The sequence below is a fragment of the Anomaloglossus baeobatrachus genome, chromosome 8 (genome assembly GCF_048569485.1).
Source record: "Anomaloglossus baeobatrachus isolate aAnoBae1 chromosome 8, aAnoBae1.hap1, whole genome shotgun sequence".
NCBI lineage: Eukaryota > Metazoa > Chordata > Amphibia > Anura > Aromobatidae > Anomaloglossus > Anomaloglossus baeobatrachus.
The window spans coordinates 203,253,632-203,266,191 of record NC_134360.1 but is presented as its reverse complement, the minus strand read 5'-3'; the positions used below and the strand labels follow the sequence as shown (position 1 = coordinate 203,266,191).

At 52.6% G+C, this 12,560-nt stretch overlaps 1 protein-coding gene across 1 annotated transcript in view; it reads left to right on the top strand.

The window, feature by feature from the left end:
• The window catches only part of LOC142248783 (putative ferric-chelate reductase 1), a 92,573-nt gene that overhangs the window by 58,327 nt on the left and 21,686 nt on the right, over nt 1–12,560 (top strand). Inside the window, exon 10 of the mRNA XM_075320083.1 lies at nt 8,180–8,295. Coding sequence (XP_075176198.1) covers nt 8,180–8,295 — 116 coding nt within the window. The remainder of the gene's footprint in view (nt 1–8,179; nt 8,296–12,560) is intronic.

Here is a 12,560-nt window from a genome sequence, read left to right as displayed (position 1 = left end):
GCAGCATGGCGGATGGAGCACGTTTGGGAGTGCGCAGCATTGGGGGATGGAGCACGTTTGGGAGTGCGCAGCATTGGGGCATGGAGCACGTTTGGGAGTGCGCAGCATTGGGGGATGGAGCACAATGGGGGGTGCGCAGCATAGGGGATGGAGCACGATGGGGAGTGCGCTGCATGGGGGATGGAGCACGATGGGGAGTGCACACCTCCCCCCAACACACACACACACACACGCGCGCACTGCACATCACACCACACACACTGGGAACCACAAACAACTGCCCTACACAGACACCCACACACACAGACAACGCTGCACACACACAACACCCAACACACAAACACCGCGACACACACACAACACCCAACACACAAACACCGCGGCACACACAAATATACGCACATACTGCACAACACACACATTGCACAAAACATACCTCCCCCAAAACACACCACACACAAACCGCGCAACACACACACACAACGCTACAGACACACAGCGCTCCACAAACAACGCAACACACATACAACACCGCTCTCACCCCCGCCACACCCAGACAACACCCAGAACATGTACAGCCCCTACACAAACACTTGGTAACTACACACAACAATATATATATATATATATATATATATATATATATATATATATATATATATATATATATATATATATATAAACAACAATCATACATGAACTACACAATACGGAAATTCTAGAATACCCGATGCGTAGAATCGGGCCACCTTCTAGTGTGTATGTGTGTGTGTGTATGTGTATATATAATGTATGTATGTATATGTGTGTATATATTATAATAAATACAGTACACACCAAAAGTTTGGACACACGCTCTCATTCAGAGTTTTCTTTACTTTCAGGACTCTGAAAATTGTAGATTCACATTGAAGGCATCAAAACTATGAATTAAAACGTGGAATGAAATACTTAACAAAAAAGTGTGAAACAACTGAAAATATGTCTTATATTCTAGGTTCTTCAATAGTAGCCACCTTTTGCTTTGATTACTGCTTTGCACACTCTTGGCATTCTCTTGATGAGCTTCAAGAGGTAGTCACCGGAAATGGTTTTCCAACAGTCTTGGAGTTCCCAGAGATGCTTTGCACTTGTTGGCCCTTTTGCCTTTACTCTGCGGTCCAGCTCACCCCAAACCATCTCGATTGGGTTCAGGTCTGGTGACTGTGGAGGCCAGGTCATCTGGCGTAGCACCGCGACACTCTCCTTCTTAGTCAAATAGCCCTTACACAGCCTGGTGGTGTGTTTGGGGTCATTGTCCTGTTGAAAAATAAATGATGGTCCAACTAAACGCAAACCGGATGGAATAGCACACCGCTGCAAGATGCTGTGGTAGCCATGCTGGATCTGTATGCCTTCAATTTTGAATAAATCCTCAACAGTGTCACCAGCAAAGCACCCCCACACCATCACACCTCCTCCTCTATGCTTCATGGTGGGAACCAGCCATGTAGAGTCCATCTGTTCACCTTTTCTACAAAGACACGGTGGTTGGATCCAGAGATCTCAAATTTGGACTCATCAGACCAAAGCACAGATTTCCACTGGTCTAATGTCCATTCCTTGTGTTCTTTAGCCCAAACAAGTCTCTTCTGCTTGTTGCCTGTCCTTAGCAGTGGTTTCCTAGCAGCTATTTTACCATGAAGGCCTGCTGCACAGAGTCTCCTCTTAACAGTTGTTCTAGATGTATGTATGTATATATAAATTTATTATTGTTATTTCACACAAATATATTTATCATATTTCACATAAGGAAATCTGTCTCTCTATGATATTATAAGCATCTATCTAAAACAATAACAGAAGCAAAAGCTTTAGCAAACACTACTGACCGCTGACTAACCGTTCACTGGGCAAAATGTAATATATAGATCTTTCTTTGTCGCTCCATTGGGAGACCCAGACAATTGGGTGTATAGCCACTGCCTCCGGAGGCCACACAAAGCACTACACTTTAAAAAGTGTAACCCCTCCCCTCTGCCTATACACCCCCCCGTGCATCACGGGCTCCTCAGTTTTTATGCTTTGTGTTGAAGGAGGCACACATTCACTCATGCTCCCATTTTAGTCAGCAGCAGCTGCTGATTATATCGGATGGAAGAAAAGAGGGCCCATAACAGGGCCCCCGGCATGCTCCCTTCTCACCCCACTGAGTCGGCGGTGTTGTTAAGGTTGAGGTACCCATTGCGGGTACACAGGCTGGAGCCACATGCCGTTTTCCTTCCCCATCCCTTAGGGGCTCTGGGAGAAGTGGGATCCTATCCGGTCATCCAGGCACTGGGACCGGGCTCCCTCCGCAGCCCCTGGGGGAATCTGACGGACAGGAGACTGAGTATCATCAGGGACAGGGCCCTGCATCTACAGGTACTCTGTGTCCCCTTGGGGACGGTGCATGGAGCACTTTGGCCTCAGACGCTGCAGCGACTGTGGTGTTGGTATGAGACCGGGACTACCGCGCCGACCGCGCCTGCTTGCCGGCCGCGGTTTTAACTTTAGTCCCCGGCTTTTGCGGCCTAGTGCCTTAAACTCCCGCCCCCGGGCCTGCCAGTCAGGGGTAAGGGCGGGACGGTCGGTCTGACGCCGACAGTGAGGGCTGGAGCACACTTGGCTGTCCTCCTCCCCCCTCACTAATCACTCTGGGGCACCAGTTTCCCGCACTTTTTTAGTTACGCCCACGGCTCCCTCCTCCCCTGTGAACGCCGACAGCCATGTTTTAAGCACATTCTGCCGGTGGAGGACTTCTGGCTGCAGCCCTGGAAGGCCAGAGGCAGGGAATCTGGTGGCTACACACCGCTTGAGCGGTCGGTGCTGGTCCCCCTAGAGTGCCGAACTGTATATATATATATATATATATATATATATATATATATATATATATATATATATATATATATATATTTGTATACTTTTTCTCGGTTCGGCTGTACTGTTAGCTTGTGGCTATATATCCCTCAGGGATCACTCTCCTGGGAGACAACAGCATGTTGTTCACATGGAGCAAGTGTGCCAAGACACAGGGTTATTTTGCAACCTGTACCTCTTGTGCGGCTATGCTACCTGCAGGTTCCACCTACCCTCATTGTGAGCAATGCTCGGGCCCGGTGGCACTCGCTCAGCCGGAGCCTGGGGCACTGGCGGTACCCTCGGCCCACGTAGAATCGCCGGCTTTCCCCGTCCAGGTGGCAGGGACAGAGTTTGCAGTTTTAGCTGAGAAACTCTCTGAGTCACTGTCACAATCATGGCTCAGTCTATGAACAAATGGTCTGCTAAGATACTAGAAGCCTTGCAGTCCAGACCGGCCCTTACACAGGCCCCGGGCACTGCGGGATTGCCCCCAGGCCCCTCTCTGTCTGCGACGAAGCGTGCTCCTGGGGTGGCCTCTAGTTATTACGTGGAGGACTCCGGCACGGACCGCAGTCCCAGACCGGCTAAGCGGGCTCGCTTAGAATCTTCCCCGACTTCATCACACTGTTCGGGGTCTCAGCTTGAGGACTCTCTAGAGGATGAGGCGGAGGTCGCAGCCCAGGACTCTGATCCTGACGTTGCTCTCAATCTTGATACACCTGAAGGGGACGCCATAGTAAATGACCTTATAGCGTCCATCAACCAGGTGCTAGATCTTTCTCCCCCACTCCACCTATAGAGGAGTAGGCCTCACAGCAGGAGAAACACCAGTTTAGGTCTCCCAAACGTACTCTGAGTGCTTTCTTCGATCACTCTAACTTCAGAGATGCTGTCCAGAAGCACAGGGCTTTTCCGGACAAGCGCTTTACTAAGCGCCTTAATGACACACGTTACCCCTTCCCCCCTGACGTAGTTAAGGGTTGGGCTCAATGTCCCAAGGTGGATCCTCAAGTCTCTAGACTGGCGGCTAGATCCGTAGTATCAGTGGCAGATGGATCATCGCTCAAGGATGCCACTGACAGGCAAATAGAGCTCATGATGAAATCCATCTATGAAGCCATAGGCGCGTTCTTTGCCCCAGCCTTTGCAGCAGTGTGGGCACTCCAGGCTATCTCAACTTGTCGGTCTGAGATTAATGCGGTCACCCGTACCTCCGCTCCGCTCGACTAGCCGTACAGCGGAAGCATCCGCCAATTCGGTGGCAGTCAGCAGGGCCATATGGCTACGCGAATGGAAGGCAGACTCTGCTTCCAAGAAGTTCTTGACCGGTTTGCCTTTTTTCTGGCGACCAATTGTTGGGCGAGCAATTGGATCCAAGGGAAAGGACTCGTCCTTACCCCAGCCAAAGCCAAAGAGACCTCAGCAACGAAAAATTCAAGCGAGGTTTCGGTCCTTTCGGCCCTCAGCCAGATCCTAATCCTCATCGTCCAACAGGCCACAGAAGAGCCAGAGAAACTCTTCTGCATGTCGGTCTAAGTCATGTCCAAAGACCGCCGGAGGCACCGGCTCCAAGGCGGCCTCCTCATGACTTTCGGCCTCCCCAAACCGCATCCTCGGTCGGTGGCAGGCTCTCCCGCTTTTGCGTCGCCTGGTGGCCACATGTCCAAGACCGATGGGTGAGAGACATTCTGTCTCACGATTACAGGATAGAGTTCAGCTCTCGTCCTCCGACTCGTTTCTTTCAGAACATCTCCGCCCCCCGAGCGAACCGTTGCACTTTTTCAGGCGGTGGACACTCTGAAGACAGGAGTTGTGATCCCCGTTCCCCTTCAGGAACGTGGTCGCGATTTTTACTCCAACCTGTTCGTGGTGCCAACAAAAAAGGACGGTTCATTCCGTCCCGTTTTGGACCTCAAATTGCTCAACAGACTTGTGAGAACCAGGCGGTTTCGCATGGAATCCCTCCGCTCTGTCATCGCTTCGATGTCTCAAGGAGACTTCCTAGCATCAATCGACATCAGGGATGCCTATCTCCATGTGCCGATCGCTCCAGAGCATCAACGCTTCCTGCGTTTCGCCATTGGACGAACACCTTCAGTTGTGGCACTGCCTTTCGGCCTGGCGACAGCCCCACGGGTCTTCACCAAGGTCAAGGCATCCGTTGTGGCAGTCCTACACTCTCAGGGCCACTCGGTGATCCCGTACTTAGACGATCTCCTAGTCAAGGCACCCTCCCGGGTGGCATGTCAACACAGTCTGACCGTTGCTCTGGAGACTCTCCAGAGGTTCGGGTGGATCAGCAATTTCCCAAAGTCAAAATGGAATCCGACCCAATCACTGAATTGCCTCGGGATGGAGTTTCATACTCTCTCAGCGATAGTCAAGCTACCGCTGGACAAACAGCGTTCGCTGCAAACAGGGGTGCAATCTCTCCTTCGGGCCCAGTCACACCCCTTCAGGCGCCTCATGCACTTCCTGGGGAAGATGGTGGCAGCAATGGCAGTTCCCTTTGCGCAGTTTCATCTGCGTCCACTCCAATGAGACATTCTCCGCAAATGGGACAAGAGGTCAACATCCTTAGATAGGAACGTCTCTCTTTCTCTGGCAGCCAAGACCTCTCTTCAGAGGTGGCTTCTTCCCTCTTCTCTGGCGAAGGGAAAATCTTCCTGCCCCCATCCTGGGCTGTGGTCACGACGGACGCGAGTCTGTCAGGGTGGGGAGCGGTTGTTCTCCACCACAGGGCTCAGGGAACCTGGACTCCGACAGAGTCCTCCCTTCAGATCAATGGTCTGGAGATAAGGGCAGTGTATCTAGCCCTAAAGGCGTTCCTCTGGCAATTCTGCCCAGAGTGTTGCGCAAGATCAGGTCCGGCTGCCGCCACGCCATCCTCGTCGCTCCAGACTGGCCGAGGAGGTCGTGGTTCCCGGACCTGTGGCACCTCACGGTGGGTCAACCGTGGGCGCTCCCAGGCAGACCAGACTTGCTGTCTCAAGGGCCATTTTTTCCATCTGAATTCTGCGGCCCTCAACCTGACTGTGTGGCCATTGAGTCCCGGCTCCTAGCGTCCTCAGGGTTATCTCAAGAGGTCATTACCACTATGAGACAGGGCAGGAAACCAACGTCAGCCAAGATCTATCACAGGACTTGGAGGATCTCCTTAGCCTGGTGCCCTGATAAGGGGTTTACCCCCCGGCCGTTTGCCTTACCCACGTCTCATTCCTTCCTTCAATCCGGAAGGGACAAGGGTTTGTCTCTCGGCTCTCTCAAGGGACAAGTATCGGCGCTTTCCGTGTTTTTTCAAAAGCGTCTAGCCAGGTTCCGCAGGTCCACACGTTCCTGCAGGGAGTTTGCCACATAGTCCCACCTTACAAGCGGCCGCTGGAACCCTGGGATCTCAACAGGGTTCTACGGGCTCTTCAGAGACCACCTTTGAGCCGCTGCGGGATGTCTCTCTATCACGTCTTTCGCAGAAGGTGGCATTTCTAGTGGCAGTTACATCACTCCAAAGAGTGTCAGAGCTTGCAGAGTTATCATGCAAAGCCCCCTTCCTGGTATTTCACCAGGATAAGGTGGTTCTGCGTCCGGTCCCGGACTTTCTCCCTAAGGGGTGTCCCCTTTTTCATCTCAATCAGGAGATCTCCTTACCTTCTTTTTGCCCTCATCCAATTCAACAATGTGAAAAGGATTTGCATTTGTTAGATCTAGTGAGAGCAATCCGGATCTACGTGTCTCGCACGGCGCCACTGCGCCGTTCTGATGCGCTCTTTGTTCTTGTCGCTGGCCAGCGTAAGAGTTCGCAGGCTTCCAAGTCAACCTTGGCTCGGTGGATCAAGGAACCGATGGTTGAAGCCTACCGTTCTTCAGGGCTTCCGATTCCTTCAGGGCTGAAAGCCCATTCTACCAGAGCCGTAGGGGCGTCTTGGGCATTGAGACACTGGGCTACGGCTCAGCAGGTGTGTCAGGCGGCTATCTGGTCTAGTCTGCACATTTTCACGAAACACTATCAGGTGCATACCTATGCTTCGGCGGATGCCAGTCTAGGTAGGCGAGTCCTTCAGGCGGCGGTTCCCACCTGTAAGAGGAGGGCCGTTGTCGGCTCTTTTTATCGGGGTATTCTTTTACCCACCCAGGGACTGCTTTTGGACGTCCCAATTGTCTGGGTCTCCCAATGGAGCGACAAAGAAGAAGGGAATTTTGTTTACTTACCGTAAATTCCTTTTCTTCTAGCTCCTATTGGGAGACCCAGCACCCGCCCCTGTTCCCTTCGGGCTGTTTGTTCTTTTGTGTACACATGTTGTTCATGTTGAATTGTTCTTTTGGTTCATGGTTTTCAGTTCTCCGAACATCCTTCGGATTGAATTTACCTTAGACCAATTTATAAGTTTCCTCCTTCCTGCTTTTGCACCAAAACTGAGGAGCCCGTGATGCACGGGGGGGTGTATAGGCAGAGGGGAGGGGTTACACTTTTTAAAGTGTAGTGCTTTGTGTGGCCTCCGGAGGCAGTGGCTATACACCCAATTGTCTGGGTCTCCCAATAGGAGCTAGAAGAAAAGGAATTTACGGTAAGTAAACAAAATTCCCTTCTTTATGATCATTTACAAAAAGGATCAAAACTGTTCCATTATGTTATCAACGATCCAGTAAATAGACGTATCCCTCCTCTCATTCCATTTAATACAGCATTATGTAGAGAGGAATTTATTTACGACTCTGTCATATCCTGGGCAAAAACAAAAAGTCCAGTCTTCAGCCCACCTGCAAGTAGACCTTTATTTCTGGTTCTGCTCTGTGTTGTTCGGGTCATAGCCTTGGGGTTCAGTTCCACTTGCGCATAGCCTCTGATGCGAGAGCATCAGAAGCGATATGATAATGACCCCCTGCTGCGAGTGTCATCCGAGGGCCATGCGACTGTGATGCGATCTTGTGATTATATCACAGCTGCGGAGAAGGAGGGGCACTTTCTCTCCATCTCCTGCGCGACCTGTCTCAGCGTATATTGCAGTGCACTCTGATGACATGCGAGTGCAGTGCGATGTTTCACACACTCCCATAGACTCGTGCATGAGCCGAGACTTGCTGACAAACGCAGCATGCTGTGATTCATTCCGAATGCCGCTATGGTATAAGAAATCATTTGCAGATGGACGCTGTCCCATAGTTTTGCACTGATGCGAGTGCAATACGATGTTTTATCGGATCGCACTGGCACATGAAAATCACAAGTGGAACCGTACACTTAGGAGTATTGTTGCCGTTAGCGGTCGCTCACTTCTGCTTGTTTTGCGCCTCTCATCAGGCGCCGTGATGTTTGTTGCCTGGATGACTACAGTCAGTATCGGTGTCCTCGTGGCTCGTTTCTTCAAACCCGTCTGGCCGACATTTACTCTGTGTGGGGAGAAAATTTGGTTCCAGGTATTTAAAACTTTCAAACCTTGCCTCCAATGTTGTGAATAACCGAACATCCGAGTTCTTACGTAATGTGATCAGTATGTATGTATGTATTATGTACAGTATATGGTTATCTTGTACTTATTACAAAATTTAGCAAGTGCAATTAGGAGTCGGTGACACTATACAGTAAGGCTGAGTTCACACTTATCCAATACTGATCCATTTGAAACTCATCCAGTAAGTGGCTTTGTTCCCAATGGTAGAAGAACCTGAAAGCTTTTTAATGGATCCTTATTCCATTCATTTCAATGTTAAAAATATTGAAAAATTCGGAACCAGTTGTCGTCTGTTATTTTTACTTGCGCAAATCTGTTGTGTCTGAAGAACTTTTTTAACCTAAATAAGTAAAAATACTGCTAGATCCATCAATGTGAATGAATCCTTTAGAAAGTGCATCTGTGGCACCCCAGTGGTCCTGGGAGCAACAGTGGCGTTCTTATCACTGGGAGCAATGCCATGCTTGAAAACTGTGGGGAAATCTCTGCCAGGTACACTAACATGCAACACCACTTCCTTCTCTGGACCAGTAGGGGGAGCTCATAACCTGGAGAGAGCCTCTCTGGACATACTGACTTGGAGGAGGGATTAGGGAGTTACAGGAGGCAAGGAGCATGGTCGCTGTCTGAGAGCTGCTACCCAGCTTTCCAGGACCGAGCGCATAGAGTGGGATACCGGCATCCCAGACTACTGGCTGCTAACGGCCCAGTAGTAATGCTGGAGGCATACCTCCCAACCGTCCCGGATACAGCGGGACAGTCCCTCTTCTGAGCCTTTGATCCCGGGTCCCGCCCGTGAGGCTGTTTATCCCGGGCTCCACCCACCCACTGTAGCCCCGCCTCGCTGTTTCTCCCTTCTATTCATTACAGAGCCGACCGCGCACCTACTCCTGTGACTGCTGCTGAGGTATGAATCACCCCCTGCAGCAGAGCGACCCCCCTGCAGCAGAGCGACCCCCCCTCCCCCAGAGCCGACCCCCCCAGTCCTGGAGCCTGCGTTTCTCTGCAGCTGTTCTCTGATTCTCCGTGTGCGGCTTCTCACTGCTGCAGACACGCGGGGAGTCAGGAAGCTGAGGAGACCGTGCAATCAGCGCTCCTCTCTCCTGCAGATAGCACTGGCCAGTAATAACCTATGCAGAGTGACATCTGCAGGCTTCTATTACCGATCAGTGGTCTCCTGCCTGTGGAGCAGAGCTGCTGGGTCCTAGCTTCCCAACAACTTCAGCTCTGCTTTATCCTGGCTCCCCTACCAGTTAAAGGGAACATGTCAGCAGAAATTTCACAATAAAAGTAATAGATTCCCCTCTCCAGCTCCTGGGCTGCTTCTAGAAAGGTTCCTGTTGTTATTGTGCCCCCTTTGAGACCTACAAAAATACTTTATGAAGTCTTACCTTTTTGTATGCAAATGTGTTTTTATGGTCACAGGGGCGGGCTGTCTGGCGTCCGTTATTCCCCCTCCTGCCGCTTTACGCAGTCCCCCATTGCTCATTTACATACACAAGAACGCCTTCCTCATGTAACTGTCCTCCCGAAGATTTGCGCATGTGAACGCTTTTTCAGGTGATTGCGCAGGCGCGAGATTATGGGCGGCGCTGTGATTGTCATCAGCAGCGTTAACCAAGTACCCGCCCATAATCTCGTGCCCGCACTTTTCCCTCTGACTCCACCGTTATGCGCAAGTGCTGGCCATATGAACCATGTTACCTATTACCGCTTGCACGAGATTATGGGCGGGTACTTGGATGACTTTGCTGATGACAATCACAGCGCCGCCCATAATCTCGCGCCCACGGTAATAGGTAACATGGTTCATATGGACAGTGCTTGCGCATAACGGTGGAGGCAGAGTGAGAAGCGCGGGCACGAGATTATGGGCAGGTACTTGGATGACGCTGCTGATGACAATCACAGCGCCGCCCATAATCTCGCGCCCATGGTAATAGGTAACGTGGTTCATATGGCCAGTGCTTGCGCATAACGGTGGAGGCAGAGTGAGAAGCGCGGGCACGAGATTATGGGTGGGTACTTGGATGACGCTGCTGATGACAATCACAGCGCCGCCCATAATCTCGCGCCTGCGCAATCACCTCAAAAGCGTTCACACTTTGCACAGTGCTCAGTCCCGCGAGAGTGGCACTGGGCATGCACAAAACTTCAGGAGGACAGTTACATGAGGAAGGCGTCCTCATGTATGGAAATGAGCAATGGGGGACGGCGTACAGCGGCAGGAGGGGGAATAACGGACGCCAGGCAGCCCGCCCCCGTGACCATAAAAACAGATTTGCATACAAAAAGGTAAGACTTCATAAAGTATTTTTTTAGGTCTCAAAGTGGGCACAATAACAACAGGAACCTTTCCAGAATGCAGCCCAGGAGCTGCAGAGGGGAATCTTTTATTTTTTTTGCTAAATTTCTGGTGACAGTTTCCCTTTAAAGGGAACCTATCAGGTGCAATCTGCACTCAGAGCCAGGAGCAGTTCTGGGTGTATATTGCTAATCCCTGCCTAACCGTCCCTGTATACACTAGCATAGATAAAGGCATCTATAGAAAAAGTATTTTTAAAGAGCTTATATCTTATGCTAATTAGCGCGGGGACTAGTCCCAAGGGCGTTACTTCACTTGGCTAGTCGGCTCACATAGCGTATTAGTACTCACACAGGGGCGTAATAACATGCTAACATGCTATGCGAGCCGACTAGCCAAGTGAAGTAACGCCCTTCGGACTAGTCCCCGCGCTCATTAGCATAAGATATAAGATCTTTAAAAATATTTGTTCTTGATCTCTTTATCTATGCTAGTGTATACAGGGACGGTTAGGCAGGGATTAGCAATATGTGCCCAGAACTGCTCCTGGCTCTGAGTGCAGATTGCACCTGACAGGTTCACTTTAAAGGGAACCTGTCACCAGATTTGGGGCCTATAAGCTGCGGCCACCACCAGCGGGATCTTATGTACACATTCTAACATGCTGCATACCTCCCAACCGTCCCGGATACAGCGGGACTTTCACGCTTTACGTTGTTTGTCCCGTTGCCACGGGCGGGACGGCCGGCTCCCGGGCTCCGCCCACCCACTCTCTCTCCGCCTCCCTGCTTTTCCCTCCTACCATCCTAGTAGACGTGGCATAGAGAGGAGCGCTGCCTGTGCTGCTGCTGGTACAGTAAACTAATCTCCCCAGCGCTGATTTCCCTCCCTCCCCCCTCACCCCCGGCCGGAGCCTGTCTGTGCGGTCGGCCGGCCGCCTGTCTGTGCGGTCGCCCCCCTGCCGCCTGTCTGTGCGGTCGCCCCCCTGCCGCCTGTCTGTGCGGGCGCCCCCCGCCGCCTGTCTGTGCGGGCGCCCCCCTGCCGCCTGTCTGTGCGGGCACCCCCCTGCCGCCTGTCTGTGCGGGCACCCCCCTGCCGCCTGTCTGTGCGGGCGCCCCCCTGCCGCCTGTCTGTGCGGGCGCCCCCCTGCCGCCTGTCTGTGCGGGCGCCCCCCGCCGCCTGTCTGTGCGGGCGGCCCGCCGCCTCATTGTGCGGGCGGCCGGCCGCCTCTCTGTGCGGGCGGCTGGCCGCCTCTCTGTGCGGGCGGCCCGCCGCCTGTCTGTGAAGGCGGCCGGCCGCCTGTCTGTGAAGGCGACCGGCCGCCTCACTGTGCGGGCGACCGGCCGCCTCACTGTGGCTGCCTGCGTGTCCGTGCTGGAGGCCCGCCGGCTGCCTGCGTGTCCGTGCTGGAGGCCCGCCGGCTGCCTGCGTGTCCGTGCTGGAGGCCCGCCGGCTGCCTGCGTGTCCGTGCTGGAGGCCCGCCGGCTGCCTGCGTGTCCGTGCTGGAGGCCCGCCGGCTGCCTGCGTGTCCGTGCTGGAGGCCCGCCGGCTGCCTGCGTGTCCGTGCTGGAGGCCCGCCGGCTGCCTGCGTGTCCGTGCTGGAGGCCCGCCGGCTGCCTGCGTGTTTGTGCTGAATGGGTGTGGATGGGGAGTGGATATGGGCGTGACTGTGAAATGGGTGTGGTTAGGGGGCGTGGCCTAAAAATTTGCCGCGGCGCGCTACGCGCGCCGCAAACTTTGTCCCTCTTTTCCTTCTTTAAAAGTTGGGAGGTATGCTGGAGGGCAGAGGATTCTACCTCTTCTGGCCCATCTGAAATCTGGAGACGAATTGGCAAGAAAGAGCCCAGGGTCACTGCTACAGAGTGGGCCTCCGTACCGGCTTGTGCTACCCGTCAGATGGAAGATGCAAACACACATAGAAAGAG